This window comes from Lissotriton vulgaris, chromosome 7, assembly GCF_964263255.1.
Source record: "Lissotriton vulgaris chromosome 7, aLisVul1.2, whole genome shotgun sequence".
In the NCBI taxonomy this organism is placed as follows: domain Eukaryota; kingdom Metazoa; phylum Chordata; class Amphibia; order Caudata; family Salamandridae; genus Lissotriton; species Lissotriton vulgaris.
In genome coordinates, this window is record NC_141695.1 from 310,466,394 (window position 1) to 310,487,725 (window position 21,332).

The window sequence follows — 21,332 nt, forward strand, 5'->3', positions numbered from 1 at the left end:
GAAGTTTGGGCATGGTCTGATATCAAGGATGCAGATTGGACTTGGTCTGATACCAAGGATGAAGTTTGGGCATGGCCTGATACCAAGGATGAAGTTTGGGCATGGTCTGATATCAAGGATGCAGATTGGACAGGGTCTGATACCAAGGATGAAGTTTGGGCATGGCCTGATACCAAGGATGAAGTTTGGGCATGGTCTGATATCAAGGATGCAGATTGGACAGGGTCTGATACCAAGGATGAAGTTTGGGCATGGCCTGATACCAAGGATGAAGTTTGGGCATGGTCTGATATCAAGGATGCAGATTGGACAGGGTCTGATACCAAGGATGAAGTTTGGGCATAGTCTGATATCAAGGATGCAGATTGGACATGGTCTGATACCAAGGATGATGTTTGGGCATGGTCTGATATCAAGGATGCAGATTGGACAGGGTCTGATACCAAGGATGAAGTTTGGGCATGGCCTGATACCAAGGATGATGTTTAGGCATGGTCTGATATCAAGGATGCAGATTGGACTTGGTCTGATACCAAGGATGAAGTTTGGGCATGGTCTGATATCAAGGATGCAGATTGGACAGGGTCCGATGCCAAGAATGATGTTTGGGCATGGTCTGATACCATAGATACAGATTGAATATGGTCTTATACCAAGGATGCACGCGGGACATGAACAATTACTAAAACTGCAGACTGGACATAAGAAGGTTCCATGGCTTCAGATTCAACTCAAATTGGTATCACAGCTGCAGACTAAACATAAACTGGTACCTCTACTTCAGGCTGGGCACTAGTAGTTACCAGGGCTTCAGACTGTACCCAAGCAAGAACCACGGCTGAAGACGGGAGTGAGGCCGGGACCACAGCCGGAGCACGGAAAAAAGCAGGTACTAGAGCTGAAGACTGGAGAGAAGCAGGGATCACAGCTGCCAATTGAACAGACAGATGAATAGGACACGTTACAACACATGCCATTACAACGACCGCGCTGTTATGACTTATACCATTACAACCAAGTCATTACAACGACTTGCTGTAGGGTGGAGTTTGGAATAGTATAATTTACGATTCCAACTGCAGTCTGTGCAACAGTAGGGAAGGTGTTGGATTTGAAATCCAACACCTTCTGCCCCCTACAGAAAGTTGTTGCAATGACTTGCGTTGTAATGGTATGTGATGTTAAAACGCAGTGGTTGTAAGGATTGCGTTGTAATGGCATGCGTTGCTTCAACTTCGTTGTAAACAATGTTTACCGAAACAGATACCATTCCTGAAGGCATGACAGCATCCTAAAGCTTGGCTGCTGGCTACACTAGACAAAATGTGGTATCACTCCTTGGGGCTGGACAGAAGTATATCATTACTTCAGTCTGGACACAAGCAAGTACCACAGCTGCAGTCTCGACAGGAGCAGGAACCATTGCTTCAGACTCGACACAGCTTGGTATATTGGCTTCAGAGTAGATAGAAACAAGTAACATGTGTAGAGACTAGTCACGAGCACATGCCAGGGCTTTGACCAGGACACCAGCCAGTGTCATGGCTGAAGATTGGACATAATAAGTGCAGAGGGTTCAAACTATTCCTGTTCAGGTACCAGTGCTGCGGACTAGACTCAAACTGGTACCACAGTTGCTGACTGTACACGAGGAGGCAGCATGTGTACAGTCTGGACACTGGCAGGCAGAGTTGTCAACATTACCAGGCTCTATAGCTCAAAACTCAACGCGGGCACTGACTTGGCAATGGATCGAAAATGGGCAGGTACCAATAACGCTGAGTAAATATTGACGGGTACCTTGACTGCTGAATCGACTCGACGAGCTGCCAATACTGCTGACATGAAATGAGTGATACAGCGACTGCACGTTGGAAGCAGGCAGGCACTGTGACTGCAGCCTCAACACTGCTACAACAGCAGACATGTCAGGGACACATTTAGTTGCCACTGCTGAGGACTAGACACAGAAGGCAGTTAGAGCTGAAGACTAGACGCGGGGATTTACCATGCCACCAGAGTGGACAAGACCTGGGCTGATATCTCAACTGCAAGCTGAATCTGAAATGGCGCATGGCTGCAGATTCATGGATTGTTGCCACGGCTAACTGGGGATGAACTGGTACCATAGCTTCAGGCCTCACACAAGTGCTGACTGTGAACTAAACTGAGCACAATGTAACATGGTTGCATACTGGATGCAAGCAGACACAGCAGCACCAGGCAGTCCATGCGGCAGGGATGGGAACAGAATCAAAGTTTCAGACAAAAGGTACCACAGTTGTAGGCTGAACATGAGCAGCAACCACGCCCTGGGACCGTGCGCAACCAGGAACACAGAGTGACCACGAGCATGTAGTATGACCACAGGCTGGTCAAATCCACATACCAAAACTGCCAAGTGAGCACGGCCACATACAAACAGAACCTGGTCTTTTCCGCATCTGCAGACATCGCACAACAAGGTGTATTTTGGGCCCTGGCAAGTACCACACAGTAGACCAGGCACTACCGTGTCCATGGCGGCAAACAGGTCTCAAGAGGATAAGATGTTTGGAAACTGGACATGCCCACTGCTGCCAGGTACCCTTGCTGCAGACTGGTCTTGAGCGGATAAGACTGGACATGCCGACTGACCCCTGGCAGGAGCCATGGTTGAAGACTGGCCATGGGCAGGTACTGCGGCAGCAGGCAGGATACCGCAGGTACAGTGGATACGAGAGGTCTTAGCATGATGCTGCTCTATGGGTAGGTACAGCACAGATGCATGCTGGAACAGGTGTTATCAGTTATCATGGCTGTGGACTGCAATGAAGCAGATACCTTGGTACATTGGAGAGGGGATTGTATCACAGCTTTGGAAGGGTAACTGTTGGGTTCTGGGACTTTACACTGGGCTCAAGCAGTTACCGTGACTGCCGATTGGACTTGAGCAGGCTCTAGTGGTAAGGGAGGAGGTTGTAGTCGTTCTAGTGGTAATGGAGGAGGTTCTAGTGGCAAGGGAGGGTGGCAGAACCTTGTGGAGTGTGAAACTGGGATAGTATGACTGGTGTCCTCAAGACATGAGCAGGTCCCAGGACTACAGACAGCAAGTGGTGAGGTACAACTGATGGAGCCTGAGCATGAGCAAGTGCCCCGGCTTCAGACTGAAAGATGTATGGTACGACTGGCACAGGCTGGGTACGAGTAGGTACTAAAGCTTCAGGCTAGACTTGGATGGCACCATTGATGCGCATTGGGCTTGGGCAGATACTAGGGCAGTAGGCAGAGCATAAGTAGGTCCAAGGGCGAAAGGCGTGGCTTGGGTAGATGCTCTGACTGGAGGTAGGACACAGGCAGACTGTGGCTGCTAACAGGAGGTCGTCTGTGTTTTTTATGGGTTCTGGTGCACTCTTTCGTTTTTCCTTTACTGTTCGAAGGCCTCCTTCTTAGGAAAGCTATTGAGACATACTGCCAGAGACCCTCTCTGATGCTCGGATCGTCTGTAGGTTTTCAGTGGATGCTGGCCTTAGTCCCACTAGCCCTTGCTCCTCGGATGCTCCCTGCAGTCACTGCAGCCTGGACCAGTACTGGGTCAGGTCGGGTTCAGCCCCAGGGACCTGGACAGGAACAGAGACTCCGGGGGAAATGAGACCTGTAGGAAAGGGAGAAAGTAAGAGAGAAGGAGAAGTCGTGAATAAGGAGAGAGTGTTTAGCATGCCTGGAGTGGAGAAAGCAAAGCAGCGCAGACCGGTCAACATCAGAATCAATCCTTAAGGTAGGTTGGGCTTGGGCAGAGTCAGTTCTGGAAGTGGCTCTGCTACAGAGCACTCTTTAGCCGTGTGAAACCCCTGTTAGCAGTTGCGGGTGGTGGCGGGGCAAAGTGGCATGGAGGGGGGGGGGGGGGGGGGTGAAACAAAAAAACATGTTTAAAAAAACCATACTTAAATCCCGCTGCATCGCCTATCTTCTGGCTCCAATGCAGGCACAGGCTCCCAGACTGCCCTGCGGCCAATCCTGATGCTGCTCTCACAGCATGAGAGCAGCGTCAGGATTGGCCTGAGTGCTCTTGATTTGTGCTCCCAGGGAGACTGAGAGCCTGTGCCTGCTGTCTCCAACCCCGCAACGCAGCTGGTTTGGAGAGACCTTCAGTGCGCATACAGGTTTGGCCGACCCGAGAAGGCCGGCCAAGCGGCCATGCACTCTCATAACAGTGCCCACCACTCCTCCTCAATGCCAGTTATCCCCTGGCCCCGCCCCTATGACTGCACGGTAGGATCAAAATAAAACAATAATAAACATCGTTTATTATGGTTTTCTTTTCCAAGTTTTGCAGCTGCCGCTGCCGCGGGGGCCGACGTTCCTCCGCCATAGCGGAGGAGCCGCCACTGCCTGTTAGTCTTTTATACCACGTGCATTGGTAAAAGAGTCCTTTTAGATGGAAAGAAATAGTTTTACACCTTGTAAGTTCATCTGGAACGATCAGGATGATAAAAATAATAATCATCATCCGAATATTAATAGCTATTATTATTATTAGGATGATGAAGATTAATATCACTATTATTAGAATGAAGTGCCTTGAGGAAAAATCTGAAGGGAAGGTCAAGGAGTTGGGCAGGCACCGAGATAATTATTATTATTAGAATAACAGAATAATATACTATTACTAATTATTTTCATGTTCTTATTTAGCAGAAGCAGACATAGAGATATCCTATTTAAATAATAATAACAAAATAGAATATAATTAGAATGATTATTATTATTTAATTAAAGGTATCTCGGTGTCTGCCCAACACACAGTTTTTCCTCCAAGGTATTTCATTCAAATGTTCAAATGTGCCTAAACTTACACAACACAGTGCTGTCCTTTAGATCTCTGATACAGCAGCATGAGGCTGTGCGTGGTAGGGGTGTGTATGAACAGCAGTGGACCGAGTCCATCCGGATCTCAGCCCAAGCACTGATAAGAGCACCCGTCCAACCAGCGTCCATCTCCGGAGGTGGCAGGCAGGTGCAGGAGCAGGTTCTCTCTCCCGCCAGAAACTGCTGCTCCAGTCCGCGATACAGACGCTATGAGTGCAGCCACGGGCACGTGACCTAGTCGGTCTGTAGTCCAGCCAACCAACATGAGCAGAAACCTGGTCTTCCACAAAGCCTTCTTCAGCAGCAAGGCCTGTGAGCGCCCCAGATACCCTCATGACAACTAGGGCCATGTGACCTATTCTCGAACGAGTCCAACGTGGCACTCTTGCCGGAGTGTTTGAAGCAAATGGTGGAGGTATAACACAAGACCATTAGTTGTGTTACCGCCTGGTAAGGCCCCATGGACCCGAACACCTGCATCCCACACCTTGTACAGCTTAGTAAGATACCTCACCAGGTGCATCCTCTCTACCTCACCCACTACATCTCCAGCATCTACCACATACAACATAACCCTGCTACACACCCATGCGCCTATCACCAAAGCAACAACAACATCTCACGGATCACCACTCACAGCCAGGACACACTTCACATAATACTTAATAATGCAGTCAACATTGTCTGCTCTAATAATCTGGAAGCCACCTTTATTGATCACCGACAGCCTTCCATACCCTTGACTCCTGGTTCAGCAAGACTACGACATTCTGTGTGTTGACTACAGTCACCCACCAAACAACATGGCCTTGATGCTGAAACATCACTCAAACTTACACACCTTTCAGCTCCTCTCCTGTCATTTCCCACTCATCATTGCACAAACTGTCACTTTTCATCTCATTTACCCTCCATCCTGCTCTGTCCTTATTGAGCCGTAAGAAGTTAGATCTCATCATGACAGCTACAACTAGTTACTTGAATAAAATCTTCCAATGCAACTGCAACCTCGGATGCGATTTATCAACCAAGACCATAAAGACTGCTCACCACTGCCAACATTGCCCGGGTCATCATGCTGGCAGCTCAAATCGAAGGGAACACCTTGGACCATAATCACACCTCTGTGACTACTCTCACTACCAAGCACCACAGTATGGTGACTGGACTTATTACAGCATTATTGCCATTAACCTGACTCATCGTGGTCAACCAAAGCCAGCAAAGACGAGTCCAACCTTTATGAACATATAGATAGCTGTACTTCACAAAAGCCTTACGCCCCTGTCAACCTCATCCAACCACAGCACAAAAAGGTGAATCACTGCTTCTCTTACAGTTTCAAGATAACAGAAAACAAACATACCCCAATCAAAAACTCTGCTCTGTTAAGGTCTAACCCTCTGCACTGCAGTATACACAGGAACATGCAGGCAGCAAGCGTGCTTTCAATTGTTAAGAAAAGAGATAAGAGGTAAACACAGATGACCTGTCAACCCTGAAAGCACCCAGCTTATGCTGTACCCCATCACAGTTGCCATGGCAGTCTTATCAGGGAAGCAAGAGGCTCATTAAAGTGATCAAACACTGTGTGGTACTCATTATGGACCCATCAGTCACTCATTGCAAAGAGAAGTACTCAAACAGCAATATTTTCTTCAACACTAAGACTGGAAAGATCCACCAACAAATTTAACAGCACACACACAAGACATCATCAGGTTGATACCACTCCGAGCGAACCCATGTGACTCTTCTACAGGTTCTCTGCCGATGATCAGTCATACCTACACTGTGTCCTGAAGGCAGTGTTACTTGAAGTACATGACACCCTGTCATCATTATCCTATGTCTTTTGGCCCCTCTTGAACATCATCAACACATTCCTCCCTCAGGGGGGCTTCCGAATGGGGCTCCAGTGGTCTCACAAATCACTGCCTGATCACACATTTTACATTTCTGTGGGAAGATCACTGAGATTCCTGCTGCTGCCCAGCTCCACAGAAATATCAAAAACACTGTCATGCAGAACTAATTCTGGCTAAAGTTCAGCAGGGAAACTACTACCACCCAAGTGATGACCGACCATAGCGGCCGGTGCGCTTTCATCTTGTTAGACCTCTGCATCGACCACTGACACCTGCTTCACATTCTGGCACTCCAAACATGCTTAGATTAAGCCATCCTACAATGAAGTGAGTCACAACTGAAGAACAGAGACAATTTGGTCCAGATAAGATCCCCCTGCTTCGCGCCCATCTCTGCATCCTCCAAGGATCAACACTCTTCCTGTCATTTTGAACAAGAAGCCCACCTGTGTCCTTCTGCCAAGCTTGCATGTCAGCATTCATTAATACAAGGGTGGCATCCATCTTTCCGTTGAGATTACATTTGTCAGCAACGTTGACAGTCTAAAATTGTCACCCCAAACTGCAGTGGTGAAGATGTCATACATGACATTAAACTTGTCTAACTTGAAAGCATATTTTTGGCACTCATAGTTTGACGACGGCGCCTACCCCAAAATTACTTACTCAGTTAGTGTTGTGTTCTAAGCTGACCCAGATCAAACTAGTTCCTCATCAGTAGGTCTGCCCAATCTTTCTTCACACTGCCCTACACTACACATTCAATGACTGCCAAGGTGCACTACAAGCACAAACCGATCAATCAAACATTAATCCACCCAACAGCAGTTGTCCAATTAGCAGGCACATCTCAGCCAATCAGAAATTGAAACAAGTGCCTCCAAACTATTCTTCCATACTTCTATGTGCTATAGGAGCACACAGTCCTCCCTGCAAGATCCATCTGTTACCCAGCCTGCTGTCTCCAGGGAACTTGGTTTCTCTCTTCTGGCTGAATATGCGAAGGACACCTCTATCCTGACGAAATCTTAGGGCCCAAGTGCTCCATAGCCGGACATACATAGGCCCAGCGAGGGACAGCGCCTGACCCCTCCCCCCACCAGCAGGGTTGGGTTGGGATTAGAAATCGGCCTGGGCATGCTAAAAAAATAAGTGGCTCACAGTTGCACATTGCCTTTCCGCAAAACACTGCTTCTGCGAAGTTTTATATACACCTAAAAAACAAAGTGAGCCCTCTTCTGCTCAGGCCCCCTGTCACCGCTCAGTATGTATACATTATTTGACCGGCCCAGAGAGAGAAAGAGAGTGACACCTCTGCCCGTTGATATAAGGGAGGCAAAGGAAGCCCATCTGCCTCCAGAAAGGCCACTCAGGGCCCCACTGGGCCGCTGGCAACATCTGAACACACCAGACACCGCCCAACTCGCCCCCCAGGCTGCCAAAAAATCAGCCCACAGCTGGAACTTTGATACCGGCCCCTCGGCCATTGCCCGAGAGCCCGCCTTACCAATATAACCCTGCTCCCCATGAACATTGTGAATTCCAACTGAATTCCGATTTTACCTTTCTGGTCTGTTTATTTGTGTGTATCGTGAAGAAAGATTATTAGATATTGAATTTTTTTAACGCATATTAACAAAGGTACATTTACACTTTTGTGTAAGTTTACTACTTTTTGGTATTCACTAAAATAGACGAAGAATAAAAGGTGTTCGTTATTCACAACGGTAAACTTAGACCAAAAGTCTAACTTTACACGTTGTAACTTACCTTTGCGAATACTGAAAAGTAGTAAAGTTTGACTTTTAGTCTAAGTTTACCTTTATGAATAACGAAAAGTAGCATACTTATGTGAAAGTGTATGTTTACCTTTGTAAATATGGCCCATTATGTCTGGAGGAAACGTATCTGTAAATTGGGATGGCCCTGCGGACAGTAAACTGACTTTTAATTCCTGCACACAGACACTGGGCTTGTGAGCCCTGAGTGAGTTACATCAGAAATGTGCTAGAACGTAAGAGGCTCACCTGTGGACACAGCTGTACTGACACTGAGGCCAGGGGGGCCCAGGTGCGGCTGCAGCTGGGGAGGGGTGTATGCTTCGTAGCTCCGCACACTCACGGAGGGGCTGGAGGGAACCATGCATGAGTAGGACGAGGCCTGACTGCACACGGGCTGCGGAGAGAGAAAAGAGTGTCAGCAAGATACATGCGCAATGAGTCAGACCAACATGGCGCCATCCGGAGACATAAACATAGGGGACATAGAAAAGGGACTTAGAGATTCAGCATCAGGTGAGGGTTCAGAGAAGAGCACAGCCAATAGGAACTGGAAAGGGAAGGACGGACTTATAGTGAAGGACTGAGCTACAAGGCACTCCATCAGAGATGAAATCACCAGAGAAGGAGTCATTTGTCAGGGGGAGGGAGAATAGAGCAGCTGGCTTCCGCAGAGGTAAGTTCGCTAAAGAGGGACTCATCAAAAGGCACTTTTCAAAGTGGGGCTCATCAGAGAAGGAGTTATTAGAGATAAACTGATCAGAGAAGGACTATTCAGAGAGAGACTCGCCAGAGAGGGGCTCATTGGCATGGGACTCATGACATAGGGAGTCTTTAGAGAGAGGTGGAGAGTCATCAGAGAAAGATTCATTGTGGCAGTAGGAACAAGACCTAAAACAATCACAGGGTGTTATCTATCTCAGCCAGGTTCACTAGCAGTAGAAAATGCAACAACTACAAAGTGGGCAGTACCCACTTAAAGTGGCAGGGTGGTACCAGGAGGCACTTGTACGGGCAGGCTGTTGGCAGTTATCACCAGTAGGTACAGGCAGCTGGATTTACTTGCAGTAGTAAACTGTAGAGGCAAAAAGTGGGCAGTACCCACTTGTAGTGGCGGGGTGGTACTAGGAGGCACTTGTATAGGCAGGCTGTTGGCAGTCATCACCAGTAGGTAAAGGGCAGCTGGATTTACTTGCAGTAGTAAACTGTAGAGGTAAAAAGTTTGGAGTACTCACTTGTAGGTACAGGTAGTCATCAGTACTCACCTGCAGTGGTAGGCTGTTAGCCATGGAGAAGCTTGGCAGCTGGTGGCCTGATCCGTAGCTGTTGGACAGGTTTGGCTCACTGCGTCCCAGCATCCCACCTGACAGAGACAGGTGTATAATATATTTGAGAATACGTGGTATTCATACAATATATGTAAAGTGTTTACGCTACACATGCCTAAAGCTGGCCATTTTAGGAAGGTGGCACACTCGCATCTACTTGGATGTACCTTTAGTCACTGTGCCACCTTTTGTCTCCATCAATCACACCATGACCCTTCAGGGCATTCTCAATAAAGATCCCACCATGAGCATGCAGACACCCACTCACAGTACCCACTCCGGGGCACCCTCAGCTGCACTCTCATGTTAGGCTCCTACATTTACAATTTTTCCCTTGGACGCCCATCAGCACATTCTGTACCAGAGACACACCATTAGGATACTTCCACCGTTGCACGCCCTTTCTCGTACTCCTGCCCTCAATCAAACCTGATCACAGCCCCAGCCTGGGCCACCCATGACCACCCTTATTCTACAGTCCAGCCTGATTTACAAACTCATGCTAGAGTACCCTCAAAAACACTCAATCCATGTGGCACCATAGAAAGCACTCTCATCCTGGAGATCCGTCAGTCACATTTCAAACTCAAACAACAGCACCCATCTGTGGGCACTGACAGTCAAACTCCCATGAATAGGCGTCATCAATCAGACTCCCTTCCCCGTACACCCTTATTTAGAAGCACATCCTTCAACACTCGATGACACTCAACCCTTGTGGCACCCTAAAATAAATTGTCACATTGGGGCTTATTCCATTATATTCCCAACCCAAGTACCACCAATCAAAAGTCCACTCATGGGCACCCTCAAACTGCCACACAGGGACACTGTCAATCACACACACACTCTGGTAGACTAATGTTCACCTTGGCAACCCTGCAGTCCATTGGTCACTGCATCACCCTTGGTTCCTTAAGTGACACTATTGCACAGGGGTGTCCTAGACTTCACACTCAACCTTGGGACTACAGGCACACTCCCAACTTTTGTCACTGAGAACCACATCCCCACCTCTGAGAACCCATGATAATACTCCCAGTCTGTGAGATCATTGATCACAACTGCACTTTTGGCCACCCTCAAACACACTACTACCCTCAATATTCTCTAATACCCTCAAACACACTACTACCCTCAATATTCTCTAATACCCTCAAACACACTACTACCCTCAATAATCTCTAATACTCTGGGACTTCATCCATCACATTTCCAAACCGGGTATCTTCAATCAACTTCTTATCCTAGGCACTGTCAACCACACACAATCCCTTGGGAACCATCAATCGGACTCCCATTCTAGGTAGCCAACCAAAGAACAACCTTGGGAGCCATCATTTAGACTCCTACCTAAGTGCACCAGCAATCACACTCTCATTAGGGTATCTAGGTTAACACTCCTCACTTGATGCTCAATCAAGTGCACTCCCTCCCCAGGACTCTGTTGGTCACATACTCATCTTTCGGTATTTGAGGTAGGGGCACTCTGGTTGGCAGAATTGAACCCTGCTTCAACCCTCCCCTAGCAGCGACATATGAGACGGGTTACTAATGACTGTAGCTATGTGACTGGTTCACGTTCAGTTTACCGTTATTAATATATGGCAGTTACAAGGGTAGGTATAGAATGCAGTGGAAACAAATATCACTCCTCAATAAAACAAATACCCTGGAAAAAATCAAACTCTGCAACAACGATCAGCCACTTGATGAATCGTGAATCAATGCAATGTGTTGACGCAATGGGTTCACCCTTCTATTGTCTCATCCAAGATTCGGGTACACCCTACTGTTGGGTGGCCAACTATGAATCATTACTGCTGCACCTGAGGACCAGGTGCTCACTGGGATGGACTAGTACCCAATACTATTGTCTGACCTGATGTGCTATGTGGGATATGTTTATACATAGTACTGTTGTTGTATCTGTGGGATGGACTCGTACACACTACTTCATCTTGGTGGCTGAGGTGCTCTATGATACTGGACCTGTGAGGCTTGCTGGTTCCTGGTGTGCAACATTTCTACCTCACTTGATGTGCTCTAAAGGATGAGCGAGTATGCACTATTCCTGTCTCGCTTGAGGTGCTCATTGGGATGTGCTCATGCAGAATACTGTTGTCTTACCTGTGGAGCTTTGCGGGATGGGCTGATACACGCTGCTGCTATAAGAATTGTTCATGGACATATGGCTGGGGGCACTGCTTGCTTGACGACGCTGGTTTCGCAACTTCTCTTCTCGACGCCATTTTGCCCTCCGGTTAGAAAACCAAACCTGTAAATACAAAGACTGTGCTAGTAAGCAACCACAACAGGGCTTGGGGTGGGGAGAAGGTGAAGGTCAAGCTCTTCTGCTGCCACCACTGGCATTATAACTAGAAAAAGTGGAAGGAGAAGACAGTAAGGGTCATTTAGATGTGGGCAGAAATGAGAGGTCTTTGGGGGTAACCTGTCTTCTCTGCCTGTAATTGGTGGCAGATGACATTTCCATGTCCATTGTATTCTGTCTTCAGTGGAATGGTGAGACGTCGGACTGCACTCATTCAAACCCCTGACACCACATGTGATTGACGCCTACCCAGGGCGAATCATATCCCTGTCTATCACTGTGGGAAGAGGAAAGATGAGGGTGTGCAAAGCAGACAATGATTTGACTTTTCCCCTGGAAGTTAGACTTTAGGTAGACTTTGGGCAGTTCTCCCACCTGAAATAGTCTGCAGCGCCAAGACGCCTACGGGCAGATGTCACGCTTTACAAGATTTAAACCAAATCATGTTACCTGTATTCGGGCTTCAGGAAGATCAATCTTCACAGCTAATCTTTCTCTGGCAAATACATCTGGATAATGAGTCCTTTCAAATTCTGCAAGAAGCAGAGACAAAAATGACCTTACATAAGAACACTGAGCACCAATCAAATACTGGGTGTCCTATTAGAACACTGAGTAAGATGCTCACCACTATGAGGACCAACCGGTGTATTGAGAAAACCCTGTGATCAAGTGTATCTAAAAATGGACATCAGCACTTAAAAACATCTTTATCTGGGCTGGGACATTCACTTCAAGCCACAGTACCAGTTTCATACAAGTCCAAAGTTAGTCCAACCAACCTCCAAATAGCCACAATACTCCACTGTAAGAACTTACAAAATGAAAGCTGCAATGGAGTGAATAGCTGGGTGTAGAACCCTTCAAGAAATGTACTCCCCCACTCCACAATCCAAAACACTCCCAAAAAGTAGTCTTTCCTCCCCAAACAAAGGAATTAAGGGGTAGGGGGTTATCCAATTTCCCTTTCTCCAATCAGAACATGCGCAGTCAGTAATCAAGGTGTCTGTCTATCTGACCAGCGCATTTCTTCTGCAATGGGTGAACAATTTTAAGTAGACTCAATAGTAAACTTTTTTTTTTATTAACTATTGGCTCTTAATTGACTCGTTTATGTTCCCAAACAGAGTCAGAATGACCTGATGACCACAGAGCCAGTCTGAGTGTAAGAGCATCTTTGATTCATTCTCTCTGTGTTGTTAATCTGTGCAGATACTGGTTATACTGCTACAAGATCATGCACACAATAACAACACGTAAAAATATTGCGGCCAACATTTGAATAATAAAATATTGTGAAGATAAATATATATAGGTAAGTATAAGTTAATTATACTAAATCTCAAGTTATGGGGATGTGGAGTTAAACATAGTATATCTATATTCACCTATTATTATTTACCTTCACCATATTTTGGCTCCCAATATGTAAGTCACAATTTTGTTGTATGATGATATTTCTTTCCTCTATATTTCAATATACAACTAGTTATTGCCCTGGGAGGGACAGTGAGAGCACTGGGAGCTAATCAAAAGACATGCTTTCTCTGGTTCTCATTTTTATAACTAGATAGACTCAGGGAAACTGATGTTGTTCCATAAGCAGCTTCAGAGTGAATTTCGGCCTCTTTGGTCCTCATCAGTGAAATGCAGTTTCAGTGGGGTTGCCTCTATTCCTGTTCAGAGGGAACATGGCCTGGCAGTTTGGGTTGTACTGTTGCTATTGGGGCAGGAGCAAGTCTGATTTACATATTGCTGGTCCCTGTCAGGAAGGATGCAGGAAGGATGCAGTGAGCTAAAAGTGATTGTGTTTGGAATCAGCAAATTTCTTCTGGCTGTAAACTTTATTAGATTGAAAATGTCTCTTCCTTTTTAAACTGCATACCTTATGGATCTGTTCAACCACGAACTATGTTTTTTCTTTTTTTCTTTTATTAGTTTTGTTAATTCAAATTTCTATGCCTTGGCTGTTATAAATTCTATTTAATGATTTTTTTTAAAATTTGTATAATGTATTTTAATCTTTTATACATATTTATTTAATATTCTGTGATAATTCTAACCATAACAGTGTGTCCTAAAATGACGATATGTAGTATTGATTATTGATTTTTTGGCATTGTACACAGTTCTTTTTATTGTATATCTTTTATGTTGCAAAAGCAACGAAATAAAGATTGAATTGAAATTGAAAAGCTGGAATGCACACTGAGCTATTGCCAGTGGCTGGATTTCCGCTATTTAACTGTTTTGATCTAAAGCACATGCCCATGTCCTTCTCAGAGTTTTCATTATTTTTCAAATTGTTGCATTATGTTGGGATGGTTGGTTTGAATTATTTGCTTTATATCTTTAATACAAATCAATATGATAAACTATTATGATCCTTAGACAATATATTCAAGTGTTGATGATGACTGTGTGTTTTTCTGATTGAGTCTTTCTTCTCTCCTTTGTCTTTTCTCGTTTTTTAGCTCCTACAACGGTTCAATTTCTATCTTTCTTTACCATCCCCTTCATAATATCTTGTGGTCGTGCAAATGAGACACTAATCAATTGCTACAAATTACATTTTCCTATACTGCTGCCTGCCCAGCTCACGTGATGTCCTGCTCAAAAGAGGCCTTTGGCGCCGCCATGATCAGGGCCTCTGCAAAGCTGGCAATAATGGCTGCACGGTCGCTTCTACCCTCCCTGAAGCTTATACCAGCTGAATAACTCATAGACCTTGACTTCCAAGAAAGGAGGCCACATCTTCAATCTTCGGCATTGGCTTACCTTCAATTGGTTTCAATTTCTTTGAGGCCTAATCTTAATGTAATGCAGGAAATTTGTTAACAATTTCCAAGTAGCGGTACTTGAATATTACTGTGCTGCTACTCGAGTACTTTTCTCACATATCCCTTACCAGCAAATGTGTGATCACATATTGTGTTTTTGTAGAAGAGGTGATTCTTGCCCCTTTCCTTGAAAATCTACCTATGGGACTGTTCTTCAGTTCTCAACCAGCCTCTGCCTGAGTCGTCTATTCCCTGTAAAACTGTTTCATTGATCTGTTTTACAGATTTCCCTTCCTTGAGATATGGTTCAGTCTTGGTTCTTGCACTGTGGCTCATCCACAGCTTGCCGTCTTTGGGGAGGGACCCAGTTTTGTATTCCTCGATGCATGGAGGTGCGATAACCACAACCACACCTCTCTGAGAAACGTTTCTCTATACATCCTGCTAAGCAGGTGCATTAAACATGTCCCAAACTTCCTGCCAGGCCCAGACCTGTCTGTGAGCCTTGCCCAAGTCGCGCTTCCTCTTTCACAAACAGCTTTTCGTGGTTCAGAGCCTGCAGCGGCATTATCTACTAGTCATGGCATTTAGGTTAGAAAGAGTGTAAACAAAGCCAACAGGTTTGGTTTTTGTAGAGTGAAAACCATTCGCAAGCTTCACTCATATTCATGGAGAGGTTGAGTTTTTATAGAGTGAAAATCTTTCTCAAGCTTCAGTTATATACACGGAACAGGTACCGTATGGGCAGCAGTAGCTCTGCAAGCTTCCTTCGCCCAGAACAGGCACAACGGAGGGAGCATTCGGATGAAGAGAGACATGCAGCAGCTCTGCGAAGGGCAGTTTTAAGCCCAAGGCTTAAACCTCATGTCCAAAAACTCCTCCATACCATGATGTAATATAAATGTCTGCTTGAGTTATAGGCCAAAGACGTTGACTATAACCACGTTCCATCTGGAGCAAAGCGTGCTCTCTGACAAAGATGTGTGAGTGAGTCCACCCATCTACACAACCACGGAAGCCCTAAAGTGTAAGGCCTCCACACTTCTGGTCCTGACGAAGGCCATAGACCTGCAAGGGCTGTTCCAGGCTGAAACATGTCGACCCGACCACTAAGCTCACACTGCCTCTGCCTCAGCTTATGAGCTGTCAATCATGGGCCTTCATAAAAATCATAAGCCTGAACTCACTCAGACACCTGGAGCTGACTCAGTTCAAAGAATGTGACGTGCAAGAGTCATATGTTACATGTAAAAAGAACTGCGGGTAAAAAGTAAATGTATTTAAGAAATGCAAGGTGCAGTAAGCCATGTGAAATGAAAGAGGGATAGCATTACTGACATGGAATACTGTAAGGGTTTATACGACCATTGTTGGAAAATAGATCAGCATTTTTGTCAGTAAAGTTAAGAACATAAATATTGATCCCGATAGGCACGCTTTTCAAATTCGTTTTTAAATTACAGACAGATCAGGGATCTGGCAGGACCCATCCTCCTTAAAGTGCTGCTGTGCTTGGTTTTGATTGAGGGGTGTAAAGCTTTCTCCTTGCCAGTGGCCTAGCAAGGAAGCCACGGGCCAGAGTGCAAGCAAGGAAAATTCCCCTGTGGCCACTGAATGACCAGTAACGCCTACCATTAATCAGCATTCAATAGGCCTTCAGTCCTCTGGGCTCCTGTGCTACTGAGCCTGCTGCGCCACTAACAGATATACTCCTGCTCCTGGCGCATGAGGGGTTGTGGTAGGTCCTCACCTAAAGTCTAGCCTGACTGTGATAAGGAGTTTCTCGGATGAACCAAACCCCTGTAGCTTGAGACCTCACCCCCCGCTAGGAAAACTTCCCTGATCACATAACAGGACGACAGGGCATGACTACGATAATCTCTGGAAGGAGAACATATCTGGGTCTGTGTGCAGGAGGACACTTTGAAATCAAGAAGTGAGAGGGATCCCTGCATGAGAGATGGAGAAAAGGACTGAAAAGGGAAAACCAACATGATGTGACCTTAACCGGATGTTAATGAAACGAAAGGCCTGGACGGTCAGAAGCTGAGGCTAAGACAAGCATCACAGACCAATGTGAGGTCATTTGACAGAGGATATGAAGGGTGAAGACCGGAAGTCACCTTTCTCCAGCGCCTCGATCTGCTCCTGGCTGAAGGATGTCCGGTTACGCTGAAGCTTCCTCTTGAGCTGCAAGCGAATCTGAGAGTCGTCCAAGTCCTCTGGGCCAGCAGCGGGATGGTGTTCTAGGCCCAGGCCACTCTCCAGCTGCTGACAGCTGTCTGTGGCAGAAAAGAAGAAAACACAAGAAACCTGAGGAAACCTCTACTGTAGGCTTGAACTATAAGGTTAGATTATTGGAAATTGCTGGGTAGAGGTGAACCACCCTGGGACTTGGCACGCCCCAAAGAGTCGAGGTGTAAGCAGAGCCAACACAATATTTAGCAAGTTAATCACACAACAAAGTCATGTAAAAATAATATACTATTCACAATTAAAAAAGCTTACTTCTTAAACAATTGCTTTTAATCTAATACACTAGATTCTGTGTGTGCATTCAAAGCTCTTATATTGATAATAGTAAGCTCTAAGCATGACCTTTGATACTGTCAATAATACACCCAACTCCCTGACAAGGCCATCACGAAGCAGCCAAGAAGGTTATCCGCTTATCATGTAGGTTATGGTGTTGTTATAAGAAAGCCACATAATCTCTTCGGTCAGAGATATTACCTCCTGGTGGAGGAAAAGACCCAACGATGATGCTATCAACTACCAGTAGCGAAGACATACAGCTAACCAAAAGTAGTTGTTGAGGGTCCCACAAATTTTTCCTCAGGGAAATGCCCAGATCATACGATCCCACTCTCCTATGATATATTTGGTACACACGTTTCAGAAGCTTTGTGGGGGTCAAAAACCTTTGCTTCTTCGTCCCTCCTTTGATATTTACAGTTATATACGAAGCAACATTATTCCTTATTCAAGCCTACAAGAAGGGCATTTTTTCATTAGCTAACGTCACGATAAGGCACTGTGATGTACAAGGATTTGTCTACTATAACACTATTTTTTCAAATAAGGAACTAGTGATTTCAGCCCAATTGTCCTACTTACATATTGTCTTTGAATGAGTATCTCATTCAAGGTCTCATTTAAAAGCAAATTACTCAGTTTGTTATGAGCTGAGACAGGGGTCTCCAACCTCTTCCATAGTAGGAGCTGCTTATGTTCAAAGTATTTTAAAAGTGACCATGTCAGACAAGCTTACGTTGGTGGCGAGACCATTTGTGACTGTCAGCAGCGTTCATCTCAATGCAATAGGGCAGGGTTATCAGCAGTAATGTAAAAAAATCTATAGCACTTTGTCAAGCCTCTTTGTGGGTAATACATAATAACCATAGCGTAATGCCCCTGCGCCAATGTAATAAGCAACCAACGCCACGTGATTTATCACTCAAATATCAACTGTATGTATAACATAAAATGTGGATTTCTAAAGCGCATACGACCACTGAGATTTTATAGATGCTGAAATATCAGATGTTCATACTTACCCAACTCAATGTTTGGAATGACTAGTCTGTCTGAGGGAGACCATCCATCAAACATTTTGACTTTGTCCTCCATTTTTTTGCTACTCTCGCTCAGGTTGGCCTTAGGACTCTGTGCACTTTACCACTTCTAGCCAGTGCTTAAGTGTGGTGCTCTCTTCTTTAAACATGGTGAAATTGGCGTATACCTAATTGTCACACTTAATTTAGATGTAAATCCCTAGTAAAGTGGTAATACATGTACCCAGAGCCTGTAAATTAAATGCTACTAGTGGGCCTGCAGCACTCATTGTGCCCACCACTTAAGTAGCCCTTTAAATGGTGCTTAGTTTGTGCTAGTGTTTGCTGGTGCTCGGCACAGTACATATTTCTTGGCACAGGTATGACAGTGCAGCACATAGTAGCGCTGTTTGTTTATTTTGAAAAATCAGCAGATGATCTACCATTGTAATATGCATAAATAAATAATAAAGACAGCACCTCCAGGCAAGTCTTACAGCTGTCTATTGTGTTGCATTTGGAGGAGTGTGATGGTGCGTAGGTAGCAGCGCTACTGCTATCTGGCTGCACAAGTGAGTGGGGTGAGCTGCAGCGGCCTCCTGAGAAACATTTTGAGCTCTGGCACTTATTTTTCCACATGTTAAGCTTTGCCTTCAAACATGTCTCAGGCCTGCCATTGCAGCCTGTGTTTGCATTTTTAAACTGGCATTTCGACCTGGCAAAATAAACATTTTCCCAGAACTAAACCTTCCTTTTTAATACATATGAGTCACTCCAAGGTAGGCACTACACAGTTCAAAGGGCAGGATGCAGTAAATTAAAAAACTTGGCCAAAAGGAGAACAATACTCTTTCTCGATGCAGATAATAGCTGCAGTACATAGAGGAAGTCAAGTAATGACGGTACCTAAATGTAGCAGGGATCCTCGACAGGGGCGGCTCCTCTGCAATGGCGGAGGAGCGTCACCCCACTGGCAGAGCCAGCAGCTAAAAAATAAAACGATATTTGATTATCGTTTTATTTTTAAGCAGCTGGCTCAGCCAGCGTGTGTACGGAGGGGCGGGCCAGGGCATGGGAGGGGGGAAGGAGGAGTGCTATGTGCACTGTCTAAGGGTGCACATGTGTTTGGCCAGCCGTCTCCGGCCGACCAAAAGACACGCGTACTTAGGTTTCTCCAGCCTGGCTGCATTGAGCAGCCGGGCTGGAGAAACCCCACAGACTCCCTGACCGGAACAGAGCGTCTTTCTAGCCTGCTCAGGCTGAGTAGCGTGGGGATTGGGCAGGACGTCTGATGCAGCCCCAGTGCCTGCTGGGACACGGAAGAGCAAATATTGTTGTGACGTAGACGCGCTTGGCAACTTAAGGTAAGTTTTTTTATGTATTATTACACCTCTCCCAAGCCCCCTTTTCCCTGTAGTTAAGCAAACAAACAGAGGTTACGGTAGGCACTCAATGATTGATATTAAAATATCTATCAGCGCAATCGCAGTAAAGGGGCGGTAACACAGAGTATGTAGAGAAACAAGGTATTTTTTTACATAATAAATTCACATTATGGTAGAATTTCCAGTGCAAAGTGTCCCAAGTGAAAAGTGAAACCTAACAGTATGGAATGTGACCTTTTGTGACATAAAAGCAAGGTTTCAATGTTTTTACAGAAACGACCCTTCAGTGGATACACAATCAATGTTGGCAGCCTCCTAGTGTGATTGTGGGGACTGAGAATTGGTTCGCTTCAAGTTGTCAACGGCATTTCGACCCAACTAACAATGTGGGGTCCAATCAGGACCTATCAATGTAGGGACACCTGTGGATGACTGACAGTACTGTAGTGAGCACCTGTGGGGGTGAGGGAAGCAAGGGATACTCACATGGGGCCCGTCCGGATGCGCTCTATTTACAGTACAAAGCTCCATGGCGCAAGGATTAGCAGATGCGTTAAACATTCTGACACATCTGTTGGCTCAAAAGTGACACATTGCTGGTGTTGGTCGTAAATCTGATACAACTCCAGCAAAGTGTCAGAACACAGAGGCGAGTCCCATTGTAAAAGTCCCGTGTCATTCCTTACTGCTGGTCTCAGCAGGCATAGGATTTTGATGCAGTGAAGTCGTAGATTGATGCAGTGAAATGTTGTCGAATTCACTGCGCCAATTTTACTAAATATTTTTTGTGTGGGAATGACTACCCTGCATACATTATACCTGCTGCAGGTATAACACGGCGCAGGCCTCTACAAACGTATGCATTGGGCCCAATGCGTCAGTTTGTAGATATTGAGCAGTGTGACGCAGTGATTACCCTGCTGCTGCATAAAAAAAAGTGATACAGCACCGGCGCAAGATCCTCATAAATGAGGCCCTGAATCTTCATGTAGGTATTGGTGGTACAGCGCCATCGGAAAAAAAGTTATACTTGATGCAGTCCAGATCTGTTTTACTTAAATTAGATTGCTAGGTTCCTCTCAGTTAAAAGAGCCACCCAGTGTAGGGAAAAAAAACACAGGGGCATATTATCAAGGACAGGCGATACATTATTACCGCTTTTATCGGCAGGAAACTGCCGATAGAGCGGCGATAATGGCCTTGATAATATGCTCTATGAATTCCAATCGAAGCCCATGTTAGATGTGTTCACATCTAACATGAGCTTCGATTGGAATTCATAGAGCATATTATCAAGGCCATTATCGCCGCTTTATCTGCAGTTTCCTGCCGATAAAAGCGGCGATAATGTAACGCCTGTCCTTGATAATATGCCCCTCAGTTCTCTGTACCAAGCCCAGCTCTCTAACAATCACCAGTAATGGGCCTGCCAGAACCTTCCTTGGTTTGACTGCGCCTA

At 45.6% G+C, this 21,332-nt stretch overlaps 1 protein-coding gene across 1 annotated transcript in view; it reads right to left on the minus strand.

Moving 5' to 3' along the window:
* Positions 1–471: 471 nt before the first annotated feature.
* The window catches only part of LOC147701444 (paired box protein Pax-6-like), a 50,524-nt gene continuing 29,663 nt past the window's right edge, over positions 472–21,332 (minus strand). The window contains exons 2-7 of the mRNA XM_086930116.1: positions 17,058–17,216; positions 12,605–12,687; positions 11,953–12,100; positions 9,760–9,857; positions 8,744–8,891; positions 472–3,634 (exon numbers count right to left, since the gene is read on the minus strand). Of these exons, the coding sequence (XP_086786242.1) occupies positions 3,549–3,634; positions 8,744–8,891; positions 9,760–9,857; positions 11,953–12,100; positions 12,605–12,687; positions 17,058–17,216 (722 nt within the window). The 3' untranslated portion in view covers positions 472–3,548. The remainder of the gene's footprint in view (positions 3,635–8,743; positions 8,892–9,759; positions 9,858–11,952; positions 12,101–12,604; positions 12,688–17,057; positions 17,217–21,332) is intronic.